This window comes from Mustela lutreola, chromosome 2 (assembly GCF_030435805.1).
Source record: "Mustela lutreola isolate mMusLut2 chromosome 2, mMusLut2.pri, whole genome shotgun sequence".
Taxonomy (NCBI): domain Eukaryota; kingdom Metazoa; phylum Chordata; class Mammalia; order Carnivora; family Mustelidae; genus Mustela; species Mustela lutreola.
In genome coordinates this window covers 60,513,952-60,535,164 of record NC_081291.1, presented here as the reverse complement: position 1 = coordinate 60,535,164, position 21,213 = coordinate 60,513,952, and the positions used below count along the sequence as shown (strand labels likewise).

At 48.7% G+C, this 21,213-nt stretch overlaps 1 protein-coding gene across 4 annotated transcripts in view; it reads right to left on the bottom strand.

The window, feature by feature from the left end:
• Positions 1–4,393: 4,393 nt before the first annotated feature.
• ALDH1L1 (aldehyde dehydrogenase 1 family member L1) overlaps positions 4,394–21,213 on the bottom strand; it is a 126,749-nt gene continuing 109,929 nt past the window's right edge. For all 4 annotated transcript variants that reach the window (XM_059161965.1, XM_059161967.1, XM_059161968.1 and 1 more), the window contains 7 exons: positions 18,812–18,905; positions 16,364–16,463; positions 14,967–15,065; positions 12,059–12,224; positions 7,808–7,913; positions 6,486–6,685; positions 4,394–4,737 (listed from right to left, as the gene is read on the bottom strand). In XM_059161965.1, the coding sequence (XP_059017948.1) occupies positions 4,682–4,737; positions 6,486–6,685; positions 7,808–7,913; positions 12,059–12,224; positions 14,967–15,065; positions 16,364–16,463; positions 18,812–18,905 (821 nt within the window). In that variant the 3' untranslated portion in view covers positions 4,394–4,681. The remainder of the gene's footprint in view (positions 4,738–6,485; positions 6,686–7,807; positions 7,914–12,058; positions 12,225–14,966; positions 15,066–16,363; positions 16,464–18,811; positions 18,906–21,213) is intronic.

Genomic DNA, 21,213 nt, shown 5'->3' with positions numbered 1-21,213 from the left:
GAATGAGAGGCAACAACGATGACCCCAACAAGGCTGCTCCCAATGAGGCTGCTCTGGAGGAGGCCGCTCCCTGGACGAGGCCGCTCCCCAGACAAGACCACTCCGGACAAGGCCGCTCTGGACGAGGCCACTCCAGACAAGGCTGCACTGGACAAGGCCACACACCAACAAGGCCACTCCCAAGATGAGGCCACTCTGGCCAAGGCCACTAGCCAACAAGGCCATTCACCAATGAGGCTGCTCCCTGGAATGACGCCGCTCCGGCGAGGCCATTCGTGGCTCGGCCGCTCACAGCGGTACCGTGGCTCTGTTCCTGACAATTATCACTATGATGGCTATCCTTATGGCTCCCAACAACTATCACTCTGATGACTACCCTAATGGCACCCAATGGCTACTCTAACAGCTATTCTAATGGCTATCTAATTCCTCCTTACTACTCCCCCCGCCCAGCCTCACAGACTAACCTTTATAGAGGTGGTTGAGCCTGGCCCACACCCAGGTGGCCGATGGGATTTCAACTCACCACAGTAAATATATGCGCGTCCCACTGATTGGATGTCTCCATCCGGCCTGGCCCGCCCCTATATCTGGGTTTTACAAGTAAGTTCCTCTGGCTAACCAGGCCCCTACAATGGACACAGACCATAAGTAAGAAACAAGCTCACTGAGTTGTTAAACTAGCCTCTCCTGAATGACACAGAGGTAATTGTAAGAGTTGGCTTTTCCATGGTTTTCCAAAAGTAAGCAAATCTGGTCAGGTCTTTACTGCTTCTTAAAAGAATTGTAGAAAAAAATAATTTTTATAGAAGATAAATTCTAGAATTTAGAATGATGAGCATAGGGTTTTATTCATTTGGTCAATAACAACCTATTTCAATAAATACATGAAGCCTGTCCTAAGCACTGGGAATCATGAAGTAAACAAGTTGTGCATTCTGTCCTAGTTTTTTATAGTAGGCACTCAACATTTGTTCAATGAACAAATAACAACTTTAATATAAACTAGACCTTGAAACGTATCTAATCCACTCCATGAATCATATGAAAGTTAATATTTATCTTGTTCTCACTGAATGTTAGACAATTTTCAAAACACTGTGACATTTTATGGATGAGGGGATTGAAGCACAAAGGAAGTTTAGTAACTCATCTAAGGACAGTATGAGAAAAATTATCAAGACATTCATTCCTAGGTGCTTATCAAATGCCTACTATGTACCAAGACTGTGTTTCTAAGTGAACTGGTCTCATGCATGTATTCTGGGCATGACTGCTTACTCTATGGAAGGAAGGGTTTCAATTTGATGCTCTTTGTAGAGTAATGTGCATCCTCATGTCTTTATTGTTAAACTCCTTTACCCATTCGAAATGCAGTTTATAACAGAACTTCACTTCTTGGCCCAGCTCAGAGGACCCAATGACATTGGGATTGTGGTTAGAGTGCCCTCCAGGGACTCACTGCCCAATGTGTCTTACACATCCCCTTGGGAGAAACAGTGCTTTTGAAGGATTACTGATGAATGTGCAACCCAACCATGTACCTAAGTGAGTACTTACATAACCGGTTGTTTTCTAGAACATTCTTGCTCCTGTACTCTCCTCTGCCTGTGTCTCCTTGGATACACAAACTGTCTCTTCCTTGAGGTTTGCCCAAGAAGAGCAGTTCACAGGAAAACACAGGGGATAGTGAGGAACTGATGAGCTTGGAGGGAGAAGGGAAAGAAGTTTCCACCACACACTCCCACATATCCCCCAAAGACCATTTGCCTCAGCCCCTGGGGGGTCACCCTCCCCACCTTCCCCCTGTAGCATTTACCAGGTCCACCTCCTCCCTACACATATTTCAAAGTCCTCTTCCCTGTATTACATGAGCAAGCCTGTGGTTATCTTCTGATCCTGAATATCCCCACCAGCCCCTTTTTGCCTCATCAGAACATTTCTTCTGAAGAAATGCAAGGATCTGTCTGAAATGGCTTCTGGTGAACTCTATTTCCTCTGGCTCATCATGTTTAGATCAAGTCAGATCAACAGAGAGCATAACTGGGCTTAAGGGTCCGTCCTCCTCCCTACCACACCCCACTGTTGGAGGAATATATAGTGTTCCAACCATGCCACCATGTTGGTTGCTTGGGCTGCCAGTGGGTCAACATGCACTCCGCCTACCTTGGGAGTGCAAGAGGGAGCCGTTAGGATAGCCATCATAGTGATAGTTGTCAGGAACAGAGCCACGGTACCGCTGTGAGCGGCCGAGCCACGAATGGCCTTAGGGAAAACCATAAGATACAGAAGTCTGCAGTTTAACATCCTACTATAAAATAGTATAAGGCAATGGTCATCACATGATAAAAAGGTGTGTGTGTGTGTGTGTGTGTGTGTGTGTGTGTGTGTGTTTAGAACTCACAAGATGGGTTTCTTTCTGTACTCCAAAAAAACTAGTTGGTTTCTTCTCTCATATGGACACTGTGAGTTCCAGTTCTCTCACACTCTTGTTGGCTAGAAAGCTCTGAGCTAAATTGTGGTTCAACTTCAAAATAGCATAAAATTTCACAGCATGCGATTTTGATACCAAGCGCATTCCTGATTTTATCCTTCTGCCACATTCCTCTTTGCCCGGTTTGCTCATGAAATTTTTGTTTTGTTTATTATATTTCTAAAATGCTTTTAGCTCTTCAGTTAACATGGAAAAGATAAGTGCATTAAAAATCACAAGAAGAGGGGTGCCTGGGTGGCTCAGTGGATTAATCCTCTGCCTTCGGCTTAGGTCATGATCTCAGGGTCCTGGGATCGAGCCCTGCATCAGGCTCTCTGTTCTGCAGGGAACCTGCTTCCTCCTCTCTACCTGCCTCTCTGCCTACTTGTGATCTTTCTGTCAAATTAAAAAAAAAAAAAAAACTTAAAAAAATCACAAGAAGACAAGTTTATTTCCCCCATGTACCAGTCACCTTGGTGGATATGCACCTCCAGGATGCTGGGGATTTAGGTGTGCGCTGTGTGCTGCTCACCCCTCCATAGGTATTGCCGTATCTGCATGGTCGAAAAATGCCCACCACCCTGTTTCCTGGGTCTGCTTCCAGCCAGCCCAAAGGGAGGAAAAAAGGGAGCTGGAGGGGCAGGTAATCACTTCCATTCACATTCTGTCTGCTAGGCTCAGTTCCATGACCATTACCTAGCTGCAAAGGAGGTTGGGAATTCTCTTTCTTCAGGTCAGTCATGTAAAACTTGGGGTTCTAGAACTCAAGAAATAAGGGGACAAAGAAAATGGGTAAACTAATAGTCTCACTCTTATTACTGTGAGACAATAGAAAATGCATTTTGGTCTCTGCCCTTGGTTCCTGGCACAGAGCTCCTGAAATCCTTGTCATTTCCTAAGTGGTAAGAACACTAATATTTGTCTCTGACCCCATATTTGACAGAGGGCTTCCAAAACTTTTGTAAATTCCTAAACAAGAAGAGCACTAAGAGCATCTTTTATTCTATTGAGGTGATTGGTTGGGTTTCTATGTGGCAACTGGTCACCAGAAAGATGAAGCCATGATCAGAAACTTGGCATTTTCAGCCCCCACCTTCAAACAATCTCCAGAGAGAAGAGAGGTGCTAGAAAAGGGATTAATGATTGCTCATGAATATGTGAGGAATAGCCCATAAAAATCCCAATAGTATTGGGTTTGGAGAGCTTCCAGGTTGGCAAAGACATCCACACCCACCCCGACTCCACAGGTACAGAGACTCCTGTGCTCAGGACCCTGGCAGACTTCACCCTATGCATGTCATCATCTGGCTGCTCATCTGTATCTTTTATCATATCCTTATTACACTGGGAAACATAAGGTTTCTCTGTGATTTGTGAGACCCTCTAGAAAATTAATGTGTGGAGTCCAAAGGGGCAGAGCCAGGTGGGCTGGGGTGTTGAAATGTCAAGCAGAGAGTGCCATTTGGGGTAAACCGAGGCAATAGCAGGTATGTGGAGGTGTAATGTTTGGGGCCTAGGGCATGGGGGTGAAGAAGGGAGGGCCCCAGAACCCTTCAGGGTGAGAGGAAAAAGAGAGAGCAGGATGCTGGGGCCAAGCGGAAATCCACAGAGAGTCACAGAAGACACAATAGAGGGAAAGATGGAACTTTCTCCCAGCTCCGAAAGGCCAGCCTGGGGCAGCACAGTGCCAGGAAGACAGAGCTGAATCACAGTGGGAGGCTTCTGCTGCCCTTCCTGCTTCCTCTGCTCTGCATTTCCCGGGAGTGACCCCACAGATGTCTCCCATGCCTAGCTTCCTCCTAGCTGACGCACACCCACGTTTCAGTGGTGCACCTCTCCCCAGGGTACCTTCCTCCACAAGAGTGCCTGGACTGGCATGGCCACTCAGGAGCACCCACAAATGGAATGAGAGACACAGGGTTGTCACTGGCCAGAACCTTTATTCACTCTGGGGCCACTTTCTCAACCAGCCAAAGGTCTCTGTGATCAGACAGGGGCGGGGATGTCCCAGTGAGGACAGGGGTACAGGCAGGAGGGTTCCCCTAGCATTTTCTGTGGAAGTGCTACATGCTCAGGAGAGGTGAGAGGGCAGGAACTCCAGGGAAGCAGCCTTGGCTTCCCCCTGCGAAGGCAGACCCGGTTCAGGCCAGGTTGTGGAGGGCAAGGACACATCGTGGAGAGGGGGGCTTTCTTGCAGGAGACCTTTCTTCAGTACTCAAAAGTAACAGTCTTGACCCGTAGGTACTCATTCAGGGCCGCCTCTCCTGCAAGACAGCACATACCGTGGGGAAAGGTCATCCTCACAGCGGCCCCTAGGGCTGACCACACCTTGTTGTGAGCACTGCAACCTTTTTATCTTACACATCCCTGCAGCAACCATGTGGGGTCAGCCCCAGTTACAAAAGAGAAATCAAGGCACTAGAAGGTCCGGCATCAGTTGTGGGGTGGGGAGTGGTAAGGATTCCACTGCAGGCATCGGAATACAGACCAACTGGGGGCAACTGTTTCAGAAACTTCCCTGCTCTAGCTCCTCTAGAGGAATGGCAGCCCGATCACCCTGAGGGCAGTCGAGGGGTTCTCTGGTGCACATTGTCTGTCCCCACTGCTGCCCCCCACCTAATTCTAGGTCATGCTCCTACTGGGAAAGGGAGTCACAGGCACCCAGAATTTGGCTGTTCTGCAGCTGTTGGCTTTGGCCCCACAAACAAAATGTGGGGCCTGTAGTTGCCTGACATCTCCCCCACCTGCTAAACTTGGCTCCAAGAGCCACGCTTCATCAGCCAGGACCTGCTGAGGTCTCTGGCCCAAACCCTGATGGTTTACTGGGGATACCTGGTTTATGTGGACAGGACACAGGACGAGCTGGCAGCAGAGAGGATGAGCGGGAGCACCTCAGGGTCAGGGCCATTAGTGACAGAGATCATATCCTGGGGACTTGACACCCCAGCCTCCTGAATAACAGTGGCCCTTGTAGATTCCCATGGAGGAACCAAGAAGCAGGGGTGGGAAGTGGTGGCAGAAAGGGACAAAGGGAGCAGTACTGTCCAGCATCATGTAAGTACATGTGTCTGAGTGTGAGTCCCACCTCTGTGTAAACAGTGTACAGGTCAGACTTTGGGGGGGAGTGTTGTTGGGGCTGCTTTCGCAAGTCTCCTTGGGGTTTTCTGCAGGGTGTAAAGGATGGCATGAGGGTAGAAAACGAAATAGCAACCTCTCTATGGTCAAGCCTCTGCTCAAACCTCCCTGAGGATCCTGAGTTGGGTTCAGGGATGAAGGCTCTGAGAGACAGTGCTCTCCCAGACCCTGCCCTCCCCTGCTGGGATCCCCAGCTGGAGTCAGTCTTCAACTGCTAGATTCCATGGTGGCAGGATGGGGAGAGCAGCACTCATCCTGAATCACACCACAGCCTGGGGAAAGAGGAGTCTAGACCGGACCTCCACCTCCCCTGGCAGGCCAGGTGGGGCTTGTGCTTGGCTACCTGGATGAGAGTGTCTCTGCACTGGGGACTCACACAGCCCCACTGGGCTCCACACTCAGTCTCCACGGTTTCTCCTATTTCTGTGGATGAGGATCTGACTATGGCCCCCAGGGCCCTGCTCTCTGGCCCCCTGCCTGCCTCCCCAGCCTCTTCCCCTCCAGACTTCCCCATCCCTGCACTCAGGCCCCTGTCTGCAGCTCTTAGACCACAAAGCTGGTTCTCTCAGGACCTGCTGTCCTCTCTGCCAGGAACACATACCCTCAGGTCTTCCTACCACCTCCTCCAGCCACTTGTACCTCAGCACAGGCGCCACCTTCTTGGAGAGGCCCACCCTGGTCCCTACTAAAATTACCCTCCCAGTCTTCCTGCCAGATCATTCTGTCTCGTCCACTTCCTGCACTCCTCACTTCCTAGCAGGATCTTGCTTACTGCCTTAATTATCCCCTGTTCCCTCCCAGTTGTCAGCATGTAGCCTGGCCCCCAGGACAGGGCCCAGCACCAAGGAGCCTTAACAGATGTTCAGGATTAGGTTACCGAGGTCTTTGCCAAAGCCAGACTGCTTGAACCCTCCAAATGGAGCAGCAACGTCGGTCTTGTTGTATGTGTTGACAAACACGGTGCCTGCCTCCAGCTTGTCACTGACATACAAGGCCTTGTTGATGTCCTTGGTGAAGATGCCAGAGGCCAGGCCAAACTCTGTGGCATTGGCCCGAGACAGCACAGTGTCCACGTCGCTGCAGGGAAAACCCACAAAGAACTCTGTGAGGAGGGTCATGGGACCATGATGGGCATGGAACACAGAAAGACCTGTACTCCTTACTCCTGGTTGGGGGTGGGGCAACCCACTCCAAGCTCCCCACCACATAGGACCATCTAAGCAAATGCACTGGGCCTACAGAAAGTGGGAAGGAGACAGACCAGCCAAGCAAAGAGGAAAGAATAAGAGAGGAGGCAGAGCAGAGTCGGTCCCTTCTGGTTATCATGGGGGAGTCCCTCACTGTGTAGACAGGGGGATGGGAGCCCAGGGAGGGAGGCAGGCTGGGAACCCACCACACATTGAAAGGCTTTCCTTGGGCAGCTACACTGGGGGCATCCACAGACATCATAGGCTTGGAGACTGGGCACAATGCTTGGTAGATGGGAGAAAAGTATCTCATTCTAATACAATCAGCAAGTAAAGAAAACTTTTATAATTTTTTGACAGTTGGAAGTATAGTATATGGAGGAGGAGATGCCATTCTGCAATCTGCTGAAAGGTACTGTTCTGAAAAATGATAGTCAGGAAAAGGGCCTGTGGTAGAGCAATTATGGCCAGTCTAGTTCTCCCTTTGGGCCAGATCTGGCCTCAGCTAGACCAACAGGACAGGTGGAAGTGAGGTTCAGGGCTTTTTGAGGCCAACTGATGGCTCTTGAGGAGGCTTGCTTGCATCTTCCACCTGGCCTCTCTGAGGGCCTCTCTGGCTGCCCTGGACATGGCACAGAGCAGAGGTGGCCAGCCACATGGAACCCTGACCAAATTGAAGACTTGCAAGTGAATTAAGTAATTTGCTACCCTAAGCCACTGGGGCTTGGGGTGGTTTATTACGCAGTAGTGGATAAGAACAGAACCCAGCATGCTGTGTGAGGCATCAGAGAGACAAGGAAGACACTCTCAGTGGTACCCAGCCTGGCTGGTCCCCTGGGGCTCTCCTAACTTCAGCACTTGAGACAGACTCCACAGGAAGCTACGCTGCATCCACAGCCCCCACCCTATCTGCATTCCTTTTCTGCACTCCCCTCCACAAAGCTCAAACAAAGACGCCAGGAAGGCATGGGAGAGGATCAGGCTCTCAAGAGACATAAGCAGGACTCCCTACCCATCAGCAAATCGAGAGATGATCATAATAGGTCCAAAGGACTCCTCCTTGGCTATGAACATGTGGTCCTCCACGTCCGTGAAAACAGTCGGCTCGAAGAAGAAACCTAGGGGGAGACAGAAGTCCATGGTCTGCAGGCGGGCAGACCTCTCCCCAGCCAGGCCTGGACCCGAAAAGCCACCATGCACACATCTTGCAGGTTGCGACACCTGTGTGGTGGCTGCTACAGATAGTGGGTGGCTTTCCTGCCACAGAGTTATGAGTTCGCAGGATCCTCACAACCCTTTCAAGTAAATGCTGCTAAGGAAGATGGGCAGCTCAGTGTTGGTCTGAGAGAGTGGCGACTCTTAACCTAGTGCTAATGGTTCTCTATCAGTCCCTATGGAGTAGATTGAGCTGGGCAGAGCGGGGAGCCTTGGACATGGGTTCTGATGGCCAGGACCCCTCAGTACTGTCTCCCTGTTTCCTGGACCCTCCGTGCAGGTGCTGATGCCCCAGGTGCAGGGGGTGAGTGCTCTCAGCCAGGAACACTCTCCTGCTCTCCTGTCAACATATGTCTTCCACTTCCTCCCATAAAGACTGCTGCTCCTATAGGCCCTGGTTGTCGATGGAACCAGTTCTGACAGCAGAAATGCTTCCTCTATTTTTAGTTTCCTAAGGAATCTCCATACTGTTTTCCAAAGTTGCTGCACCAACTTGCATTCCCGCCAACAGTGTAAGAGGGTTCTCCTTTCTCCACAACCTCTCCAGCACTTGTTGTTTACTGTCTTGTTAAATTGGCCACTCTAACTGGTGTAAGGTGGTATCTCAATGTGGTTTTTTTTAATATATTTTTTTAAAACTTCTTTTCAGCATAACAGTATTCATTGTTTTTGCACCACACCAAGTGCTCCATGCAATCCGTGCCCTCTCTAATACCCACCACCTGGTTCCCCCAACCTCCCACCCCCCCGCCCCTTCAAAACCCTCAGATTGTTTTTCAGAGTCCATAGTCTCTCATGGTTCACCTCCCCTTCCAATTTCCCTCAACTCCCTTCTCCTCTCCATCTCCCCTTGTCCTCCATGCTATTTGTTATGCTCCAATGTGGTTTTGATTTGAATTTCCCTGATGGCTAATGATAATGAACATTTTTTCATGTGTCTGTTAGCCATTTGTATGTCTTCATTGGAGAAGTGTCTGTTCATATCTTCTGCCCATTTTTTGATGTGATTATGTTTTTTGGGTATTGAGTTTGAGAAGTTCTTTATAGATCTTGGATATCAGTCCTTTGTCTGTAGTGTCATTTGCAAATATCTTTTCCCATTCCGTGGGTTGCCTCTTTGTTTTGTTGACTATTTCCTTTGCTGTGCAGATGCTTTTTATCTTGATGAAGTACCAAAGGTTCATTTTTGCTTTTGTCTCCTTTGCCTTTGGAGACATGTCCTATGGCCCTGTAATTGCACTACTGGGTATTTACCCCAAAGATACAGATGTAGTGAAAAGAAGGGTCATATGTACTCCAGTGTTCGTAGCAGCAATGGCCATAATCACCAAACTGTGGTAAGAGCCAAGATGCTCTTCAACAGATGAATGGATAAAGCAGACATGGCCCATAAATACAATGGAATATTACGCCTAATCAGAAAGGATGAATACCCAACTTTTGTAGCAACATGGATGAGACTGGAGATTATGCTGAGCGAAATAAGTCAAACAGAGAAAGTCAATTATCATATGGTTTCACTTGCTTGTGGAGCATAGGGAATAACATGGAGGACATTAGGAGAAGAAAAGGAAAAGTGAAAAGGGGGAAATTGGAGGGGGTGATGAAGCATGAGAGAGTGTGGACTCTGCGAAATAAACTGAGGGTTTTGGAGGGGAGGGAGATGGGGAATGGGTGAGCCTGGTGGTGGGTATTAAGGAGGACATGTATTGCATGGAGCACTGGATGTGGTGCATAAACAATGACTCTTGGAACACTGAAAAAAAAAAAAAAAAGAAAGAAATGCTTCCTTTATGTCTCTTCTAGACAGGGAGCCTCAGGACCCTGAGACTCTACTGGACTGAGATATAATTTAGCCTGAGTAAAGGAAAATTGAGAGACTTGAAATTTTCTCTTTCTAATTCCTAATCTAATTTATTAATCTAATTAGATTAATCTGATCTAATCTTTAGATTAGATTAATCTAGATCTAATCTAATCTAATCTCTTTCTAATTTCTAAAAAATTAACCTTAAAAGCAACTTAATAAAATATTCCATACTTTTCTGAAAAACAATCTGAGGGGTTTGAAGTGGCGGGGGTTTGGGAGGTTGGGGTACCAGGTGGTGGGTATTATAGAGGGTACAGATTGCATGGAGCACTGAGTGTGGTGAAAAAATAATGAATACTGTTTTTCTGAAAATAAATTTAAAAAAAAAAATAAATTAAAAAAATAAAAAATTATGTTTTAACGTTAATTACAGTTTTTCAAAGCTACATTTGGTATGAACACCTATTGACTCATGTGGTATGGCCTATATGCTCTCAGAATGCAAACGAGGGCTGCCCACCAGGTGTGGGAGGCTCTGCATTGGCTGGGATCTGTCCATTTCCTGTTCTTTCTGTACTCTTCTCTGCCCTTCTGGACTTGGCCCACATGAGGCTCCCCTACCCTCTGACAACCAACTGAATTTGTACCCCACAGCTCTACCCTCCACCAGCTTCTAGGAATTCTACTTCCTCCTCTTGGCTCTCAGGCCAGGAGGTGGTAACAGTTGTTCCCCAGTGTCCTGGTTTCTGGGTGATGTACCATCAGAACTGTTCTGCAAACCATGCCTTCATTTTACTCTCTCCCATCAGACCCTGAACTCTAGTGTACTGAGAGCAGGGAAAGGGTGGCTATCAATGGCTATAAAACTGTCACTGCACGAGGTGCCAGGGAGCATCTGTGACATAGGAGTACCTATGGTCTGCACCTGGATGTTATTTGAGCTGGTTGATGAATTCGCCAGCTGCTGAGGAAATGGGGAGAGGTTTGTTAATCAGAGCAGCAGAAGCCCAGGGAGCGGGGAAACGTGAGATGTACTCAGAGAGAGTAAAATGTGGCTGGAGCAAGGGCAGGTCAGTTAGCAACAGACTATGGAAGACCCTGCACATGAAGTGAGGAGTTTGAGCTTGCTGCTGCAGGAGGATGGGTCACTGCAGAAGTTGCTTCAGCGTTGGGGGAGACATACTCAGACTTCCGGCAGCTACCATGAGTAAAGGGTTAGCACAGTACAAGAGGGTCTTCAGGAAGCAGGCGTGATGCTGCAGGCAAAATGAGCTGCAGAGTCGGCAATATGGCAGCAAGGATGCAGGGGAGGAAGACAGATTTTTAATTTAAGAGAATGAGGCAATTAATTTAAAGTAGGAATCAGAAAAATAGAAAAATCTAGAATTCATTGTTTCCTTCCCTCCTTCCCTCCATCAGATTAACTCAGATTTGGTATGAGTCTTAGTGCTGGCATGAAGGACCTAATGGTGTAGAAGCCAGACATGTGCCTGTCCCCATGTGGTGGGCAGTCTGACAAGGAAGCAGCTCAAACAGTCCATGCCACAGCCCCTGCTCCTCTGGCTCCTGTGACTTGATGAGATGGAAGATTCTAGAGAGGCAAGTGTATATCTGGGTCAGAACACTCCGATAACGTGATGAATTTGGTAACTGTTCAGTCTCAAGGGCCTGCAGACATGCCGGTGGAGGTGTCTAGGTGGTCAGGATTTCTGGATGAGGAGGAGCCTGGAGACAGGTACTTGGGAGGGTGTGAGCCACTGCAGGGAATGAGACCCTCCAGGGAAATGGTCTGCCATGAGAAGTGCTCCAAGTTCAGGATATACCTGGGGCTATACCTCCATTCAAGGCACAAGTGGAAATGGAGGTTCAGCGAAAAGTGACCACTGAGAAGTAACAGCGAAGACAGAAAGCTATGGAAGCCAGTGCCATGGAATCCATGGGAGGAAAGAACTTCAAGGATGCAGAGATATTTAAGGCAAATCAAAGTCCCCTACTAAACCAGCACTGACTAGATTTTAGAACTGGTGTCTTCACCTTGCCAGTATAACATCTGGTCTGGCTGGGGTCCAAATAGCCAAGGACACCACAGCCAATGTCCCGAATAAGCTCTGAGGTCTGGGAGCCTAACCATGGAGTTTGTGGAGTTCAGACACCTGCAGTTAGAGTGGGGCAGGAGACCAGAGGCCATGCTACCTGCCCTCCAGTTCACCCCAGTAAGCCAGAAGTGCTCTGACTGACCTGGCCGAGAAACTTGTTTCCCACCACAGACCAGCGTGGCCCCTTCCTCCACACCATGCTGGCAGTACTCTACCAGCTTCTGCAGGTGGGCTTGGTGGTTCTGCGGCCCATGGTTGGTGTCCCGGTCTAGAGGGTTGCCAATCTTCATCTTCTTTACCTCTTCCACCTGTGGAGAGTCCTCCCAGTCAGGTCCTAGTCAAGTACCATGGTTTCTGTTGATATTCCCAACCTGACCCGCCTAACAGGTTTGCATGTTTGGTGACCAGCCACTGGGCCCTGAAGAAAGTCTACACACGCTCAGTACAGTCTCAATTCTGGTTCCAGATCTGCCTTCAAGGCTGAAACCCCAAATGCCTCTAATGTACAAGGAGACAAGCCTAGCATCAGATAGGCTGAGAAAACAGAGGTGTCCAGGGATAGGGTGAGGCCCAGACATAGGTCAGCAAAGAGTGTGTCCCTATAGTGGTCCTGCACCCAGCTTCATAGGCTGAGAAGCTGAGAGATCACTTGTCTGGGCCCTCCAGAATATGAGTGGGGGTGGGGCAGGGAGATACATGTCCTGCCACAGTGCCCTGGTGACAAGAGTAGGAGACTAAGTGGAAGGGTCTGGGCCTTGAGTCCATCCACTCCTGCTCCCACAACTTCCTGCTTCAAAGCCCAGCTTCAAGGTCCCCTCCTCTGGAAAGGCTTCCTTGTTGCCTCAGCCAGCCTAAATGTAAGTCTAGGCTTTGCCCCTTGGAGACATGGGTTTTGGACTCCATAAAAGATGTGCTACATGGTGTCTGATGGATTCTGGGGCTGGATGCAGAGAGTCAGAGAAGTCCCTGAATATGGGATGCTGTGCTATGGAAAAGAACTTAGATGGCACTAGCAGTGGGAGGTAGACATCAGACCTTCTGGACTCCTGGCTGGGGTTCATCCCTCTTGTTTTTGCCACCTCTCTCCAGGTTTCTTCCTCAGTTTCTTAAGATCAAACAAGGTCATCTCCACCCTCACTGTAGATGCCTCAAGGTCAGGCTTGACTGGCTGCCTCCTCCTCTGAGACCAGGGCTACTTCACCCCTCCGCTCTATACCCCCCAGCCAGGCCTAATCAGAAGACACTCAAGCCCCCAAGGACCAGCCCCTACCCTCTCACCAAGGACCCCTTAGCTCTTCTGTGCTGAAGAGAGTCCCTATCCCTGCTGTGCTCTCCTTCCCTGTTCCCACCTGGCCACCAACTCTCCCCTAACCCCAGCTCCATCCCTAGGATGCCAAGAGTAATAATGCTGAGTGTCCTGGATGTGCCTCTCACTTCCCATATTAGGGAGCTGAAACTCCCCTGACAGTTCTCCTGGGACTCTGACCCCTATTCTCACCCTGTGGGGGTTTCATGACTCCTTTGCAGACCTGGAGGGGGCTGGGGCTTGCCCAGCTATGTTCTCCACAACTACATCCATTCAGTGAGCTGCCCCCTCATAGGCCCTCCATCATGACTTCCCACCCGTGCCCCAGATTCAGCTAGTCCTATACTGGGCCTGTCACAGCAAAGGACTCGTTCAGCCAGGCTGCCCAGCTCCCAAACTACAGTGGGTTATGCATTGTATTCACTTCTCATGAAGATAGGTTTGAATCTGAGCTAACTTGTGACTTGTTTGGGCAGGCAGAATGTGACAGAAGCAACCTTGAGAGGTCCCAAGAAATCTTTATACTCCTGTTCTCCCTCCTAGGAGTCCTACCATTGGCCCTGCATGTGTCTGAGCACACACTACAGGATGAAGGACTGCAGGGACAAAGATGAGCCATCCCAACGCAGCCACCAAGCACCCCCGCCGACTGCAGATGCACAAGCAAGTTCAGGCGAACCTAGGCTGGTGCCCACAGTGCCCACCCACAAGACCATGACTGCATGAATGGCTGTTAGCCCAAGCCACCAAGTGGCAGAAACTATTAAACTCCTTTCTAGAAACCCTGTTTCTTTCCTCACTGCCTTTCATATTTTTATTCGTCATCCAAGACCCTCCCCAGAACTCCTTCCTCACAGCTGCCTCGCCTTGTCCCAGTCCTGCTCTGTCTTTTCCCCTGGCTTCCTAAATACAGTTTTTTACACCAGCATGTAGGGGCTGTGTTCCAACATCTTCTCTCGTATCTGCTGGAATCAGACTCTGCTTGCCAGGATGTGGAGAAGGATTCTTGGCTGAAGTTTAGCCCCAGAGCTCTGTAGGCCCTACAATCACTGAATGAACCAGGGATGGACTTGGGACCCAGTGACACCAACCAACATCCTCCCCACAGCTTTTTCCAACAGAGTCAGTGGGGCAGAGTAATCTCCCCTTTGGTCCTGTCTTGTAAGAATGTAGGAGAGGCTGTGAGTGCCACACACCACCCTCTTTGAGAGTACCCACCTGCCTCTCACAGCTGCTGGTCCCAGGTCCCAGGGAAACCTCTTCTAGCCCATGAACACTCACAGCCAGCAACTGTTGAAGGGGACAAATGCCTGGCTCCTTGACCCCAGGGGTACATCTAAGAGGTATCATTTGTGCTCCAGAGCTTCTATCTGTGGGTCAGGCTAGAGCTAGATGTCACTTTGAGACCAGACCTGTCTCTGTCCTCTTCTGGTCCCTCCCACCTCCCAGGCTTTCCCTGACAGCTCACCCACAGTGAGCCACATGCACCTCAATCCCTGGCTTAGGGTTCACTGTTCGGGAGCTGACCTAGGACAGGCCTTTTTTGGTTAGGTCAGTGTGAGCTGCAGAGTTACCATTTCTTGCTGAAATAATAAAGACATGTGAAAAAAGATACAGTTTTGCCGGAGGGTTTCCTGATTCAGAAGGACAGTGTCCGACTCCACCTGATCCAGCCCTCCCTCCCTGCCCCCTACCCCTGAAGCATAGGTGACCGTCCCAGTGAAGACTCTGCAGTAGAACTTACCACCTTCCGTACAAACTGGTCATGGATCGAGTCCTCTACAAATAGCCGTCCTGCTGCAATGCAGTTTTCTCCCTTGTTGAAGAAGACGGAGCTCATCCCCTTTGGAGAATGGATAAGAATGCTGGCTCACAACTGCTCCTGGGGTGCCAGCTCCCCACATCCCACCTACCCAGGCCCAGTTACCACCTCCTTATAGGGAAGGGTAGGAATGTGTCTCTCCAGTATCCAATGGGATGGCATCCCAGGCCCAGCCAGCAATGGACATACAGGCTCTACTCATTCTTTAGTCACCTCAAGAGAAGAGATGAGTCCCATCCCCTGGGGGGACACCTGTGTTCACATTACAGAGAGTGGAGGACAAGAGGGAGTGGAGAGGAGACCCTGTATGCAGGCATGCTCCCTGGGGTGATGCAGGAGGAGTCAGAGTCCACACTCTTGGGGCTGAGCCCGGAGAGTCTCTTAGCTTGGAGCAGGCAGCAGACACAGGCAAAGGCAGGCAGACAGCCCCCCGTCTTGGGAGGGACTGGGTGCCAGCCTAGGCCTGAGAGAACTCCTGGCAGCAGTCCAGAATAAGTGTCCTCAGAGGCTCAAGGGAGCCTGCATTTTGGGCCTGGAAGCCCTATTTGACGGGCGGGGGGCTGTGGGTACAAGGGAGGAGCAAGAGCTTGGCTCTCCTGGCAGCTGGAATTGCACTGCCCAGTAACATGGCCTGGGCCTTTGGCCCTGAAGTAACGGCCTTGGCACTGATGCCAAGACCCTTTGGAAATGGACTTGCCTCTCTCAGTTTCCCTATCCGAAGCTGCACTCCCTTTTATGTCTATGCTGGGCATCACATTGTCCTCTAAGGCACAGCGAGACTTAGAGGGAATGAGGCATATTTGGACACCTGGTTGAACTGACTTGTTCCCACAGGTGTGGAAAGGGGGACCAAGGCATAATAATGACAATGACAACATGAACAAAAGAACCACTGACACACAGCACCTGCCACATCTTCTTAGCCCTTCAGACTTCGTAGCTTGCTGAATCCCTGTAATAACCATAGGTGTATTCTCCCTATGATACAGGTGAGAACACAAAGCCCAGAAACATTGAGTAACTTGCCTGAGGCTGCCCAGTGAGTCAGTGGAGGAGCTGGGCAAGTGGACACGGGAAAAAAAGAAAAGTTGTCATGCTGATTTCAGAACAGATGGAACTGTGGCTTACATTTATCATTCTGTGAAGCTGATCTCAGTAATTCTGATAGTTATGAAACTTCTTGAGAAATTTGTTTCCTGGAAGGCATATATCATTCCTTGTCCCCTAGGTCCCTTCCTGCCAGTCTAGGCCAAATGTGTGAGTTTGACTGTAGAATCAGAGATGGGTGCCCCACCTCCACCCCCCAGGCAGGCCCTCACCATCTGCACAGCCTTGCTGAGGTCACAGTCAGCAAAGATGATGAGGGGCGACTTCCCTCCCAGCTCCAGGGACACCTTCTTCACGTTACTCAGGGCGCAGCTGAAAGGGACAGAGATTGGTACGGTAGGGCTGGGTCCTTGGGAGACTGAGACATGGGGGTTCCAGGTGGAGGGGCCAAGGGAAGCTACAAAGCATGCTTTGCTCAAAGAGCAAGGAGGGGGTCAGAAGGAGTTTCTCCCCACTCCCATGCTCATCAGCTCTCCCTAACTCCCTCCCCTTGCCACAGTGCTGCCTTTCTCCTCTTCCACACCCAGGCCTGCACCCACCGCAGGGCCTTTGCTCACACAGCCCTCTCTGGATCACTCCTCCTTCAGGCATCCTCAAAGCTCATTCCTCACTTCCTTCTGGGTTCTGCTCTGTCCCTTGCTGGGGTACCTGCCCGACTGCCCCCTATAAGTGGCATGCCCCTGTGCCTGCTGTACTATGCTGTATATTTTATTTGTGTCCAACCCTACCCATCAAAGCTTAAATCCCACCAGGGCAGGCAGGCGTTTGTCTGGTCAAGCAGCAGTGTTTGGTAAACATCCAGTGAATAAACCAAACACAGAACCATTCCCCAGTTGGGTCAGCTGCCATGCCACAGGGACTCCAGCACCTCAGATTTTCAATGACAGGTGCAAACAGAGAGAAGCCGGGAATTCTGTGCATGCTACATGGTGGGCACAAAGTGGACTCACTGATACTGTCCTCTCAAGGGACACCCAAAGGACTGGGCCAGGAAAAGACAGGCATGCCACAGGGTTGGCGCGGGGCATGCTCCTCACTGAGGACTGACCCAGGAAGAGGGCTTCCATCTCAGGCACCAACCACAGCAGGCTTGAAAAGTCCCCAGAAGACGGCAGTCCCACATTAACAGGATGTCCCAAGCCCTCCTGCCCTGTAGTCCTCAGACCTGACATTTACTGAGTCTTCTCTCTGGCCTTAGCACACATGCCTATACAGCACTGGGGAGACCAGCTAGCTTTTGAATAATGACAGGTAAATAAGCCACTGTGGCTGCTTGCAACTACCCTTCCCACTGTGTCCATCAGTCCTGCACCACAGTCAGCCTCCCTCTCTTCAATGTTCAGGTTTGCTCTCCTGCACTCAAAATGAAGCATTACAGCTCCATCTGGCCTCCTCACAGGCTGTGACATCAGCTTCTACTGACCCTAAAGACACTCTACCAGCCACACTGGCCATGGCTCCTGACCCAGAAGAGGATCCCATGTAAAGCTGTTGTGATCAAGCATGGCATCATTCAGAGTCCAGGATGCACCCTGGCTCACAAAGTGGGTGTGGGGTCAAGAGGTGAGAATCCCATCTTGTGGTGCACAGATGGGCTCATGGAGAGCAGGGTCAGAAACTGCAGAAGAGTCCAGGGAGAAGGAAGTACCCTGCACTGGGTACTACAAGGAGATGTTGTTTTAACACAAAAGAAGCCTTTCTCCTCATGGAATTTTCATGTTATAGCTGGACTGCCCAAGGGGGATCTCAAGCATAAGTCTTGCAACAGAGAAAGAGGGTGGTCACATAAGCTCAGAGAAAAGCTGCAGTATGCCCAACAGAAGCCCCAGCTCCTCTCTATTTGTACTTTTCACTAAAGTACAGATGCCTGAAATCGACCCCCTAGAATTCAGCTCCAGTGGGGTGGGGCTCAGGCATCCCACGGTTGTTTTGGGGATGCCAGGGTTACAAGGTACTATGTGGTGGTCCAGCCCTCTCCAAGCTCATCAGCTACATAGACCAGTACCACGGAACATGCAAACTACCTTTGCTGAAGTTATGGGGAAACTGAGGCCTGGAAGGGTCAGGGCTAGGCCCTAGTCATTATCATGAATTAGTGACAGAGCCAGGAACACAACCCCAGCTGCCTGAGGCAAGTCCAAGGAGTAAGAGATGAGAGGATGTTCTAGAACAGAGCTGTCCAATAGAGTAGAGCAAGCACCTCAAATACCAGCCACATATGTAATGGCAATTCTATTGTAGCCACTAAAAAACTAAATTAAATTTCTTTTAGTTTTAAAAGAAAACTAAAAAGAAACCAATGAAATTAATTCTAACATATTTTATTTAACCCAATTAATAAAAAATATAATTTCAACTTGCAATCAATATAAGAGGTTTTTAACAAGGCACTTTGTATACTAACTTTTCAAAATCCGGTGGACCTTTTACATTTGAAGCACATCTCAGTACAGAGCAGCTCTGTCACACTTGTGCTGGTGGCCCCAAATTTCACTGAGTCTTCAGCAGTCCCCTGGTCTGAGTGTGCTCCACAGAGCAGCTGCACCAGCCTCACCAAGAGCTTGTCAGAAACCCAGACACAGAGTCCCAATCTGCGTGAAGCTCATACACAGCACTGCCCACATCCCAACACTGTGATCAGAAGTACTTCAACCACCTACCTCTTCATGATGTGTTTTCCCACCTCTGTGGAACCTGTGAACCCAATTTTCCGCACATCAGGATGGTCTGAGAGTCTCTGGCCAATCAGCGAGCCTGTAGTGAAGAGTGAACAAGGGGTCAGGGGGCTGCCAGGTACTGAGGGGGAGGTACAAGCTCCACCACCCTCCACATGTCCATCTTGAGGCTAGAATTCTGGGCACTGCACCCCAAGTGCTTAGTGCCCTCAGTCCCAGGGCTCACTGTGCCTCATTGCCTGCCATGGGCAGAATTGTGTCCCCTCAAAATTCATTATGTTAAAGTTGTAACCCCCAGTACCTCACATCTGACTGTATTTGGAGACAGGGTCTTTAAAGAGGTGATTAAGTTAAATGAGGCCATCTTCTCTTTCCTTCAACACACACTATCTCCTCAGCTGATCTCACCCTGGCCCATCTCTTCAAATGCCATCTCCAGACACATTATCCTCTAAATGTATCTGGGATCTGGATCCATTTGTGATTCCTCTGACTGTTCAGCATCCTTACTTGGATATCTAACAGCCTCTCAAATACAACATATTCAAAACCAAACTCTAAATCTTTCCCCAGATGTGCTCCTCCTCCAGGTTCTCCATTTCAGTAAACAACCTCTCCTTGAAACCATTTTTTGAAGCCAAAAACCTGGGAGTCAGTACTGATAGTTCCCTCCCCAACTTGTCAACTGCCCAGTCCTGGGCTTCTCCACCCACCCAATGCCTTTGTTTCCACTGCTCCCTTGTCTCCAAGCTCATAAAACTGCATGTGCCCAGGTGAACCTGTGAAGATTTTGGTTTAGTAGGTTTGGAGTGGGATACTTGCATCCTCCCTATATAGTTAAAGTTCTATATATCATTAAAGCTCCAAATATAGTGAAATCTCTATAAGTGATGTTTTTGAAGATTTACTTATTCATTTTAGAGAAAGAGAAAGCACAAATGTAGGAAGGGGCAGAGGGAGAGAATTTTCAAGCAGACTCCCCACTGAGTGCAGAGTCCAATACAGGGCTCCATCCCACAACACATGAGATCATGACCTGAGCTGAAACCAAGAGTCAGATGCTTAACCGACTGAGCCACCCAGATGCCACAGGTCTCTAAGTGATTATGATACTAATTCCATTCCACCATTCTTGTTAAAAAGAAAATAACTGCTTGTGAGATAAATATTTGCAAAAGATGTATCTGATAAAAGGACTGTTATCCAAAATACACAAAGAGCTCAACAATAAGAAAATAAACAACCCAATTTAAAAATGGGCCAAATATCTGTACACACACCTCACCAAAAAAGATAGATGGCAAATGAGATATGTAAAGATGCTCAACATATATTATTAGAGATTGCAAATTAAAACTACACAACACACTTATTAAAATGGCCAAAATCCAAAAAGCTGACAACACCAGATGCTGGTTGATGAGAATGCAAAATGGTGCAACTGCTTTGGAAGACAGTTTGGCCGTTTCTTACAAGAGTAAACATAACCTTACTATAAGATCCATCCATCACACCCCTTGGTACTTACCAAGTGAGTTGAAAACTTGTCTACATAAAACACTGCACACAGATGTTATTAGCAGCTTTATTCATAGCTGCCAAAACATGGAACAAACTGATATGTCCTTCAGTAGGTGAACAGATAAATCACCTGTGGCACATCCAGACAATGGAATATTATTATTCAGATTAGAAAGAAATAAGCTATCAAGCTATGAAAAGATATGGAAGAAACTTAAATGCATATTACTAAGTGCAAGAAGCCAACCTGTAAAGACTATATACCATATGACCCCAACTATATGACATTCTGGAAAAGAAAAACTATGGAGATAGTTAAAGACTGGTGGCTTCCAAGGACTGGAGGGAGGGAGAGATGAGTAGATGGAGCACAGCGAAGTTTTAGGGCAGTGACATTGATTCTGTATACCACAATGGTAGAGGCATGTCACTATATATTTGTCACGAATGTACAACACCAAGTGTGAATCCTAATGAAAACTGTGGACTTTGAGTGATAATGACATGTCAGTGTAAGTTTGTCACTTGTTACAAACCTACCACTCTGGCATAGGATGTTGATAGTGAAGGAGGCTGTGTGCACAGGGGGTGTGGGGTATAAGGAAACTCTCTATACTTTCAACTCAATATTTCTGTGAACCTTAAACTGCTCTGAAAAATAGTGTTTTTACTATTATTACTACTAACAACAATAATATCACTCTTATAGGCTACCAAAGAAATATTTATGAGAAGGTATTATGTATCAGATTACAAAGAAATTCTCCATTTTAAAGACTTTGTTTTTAAGTAATCTCTACACCCAATGTAGAGCTAGAACTCACAGTTCTGAGATCAAGAGTTGCATGCTCCACTGACTGACAGGG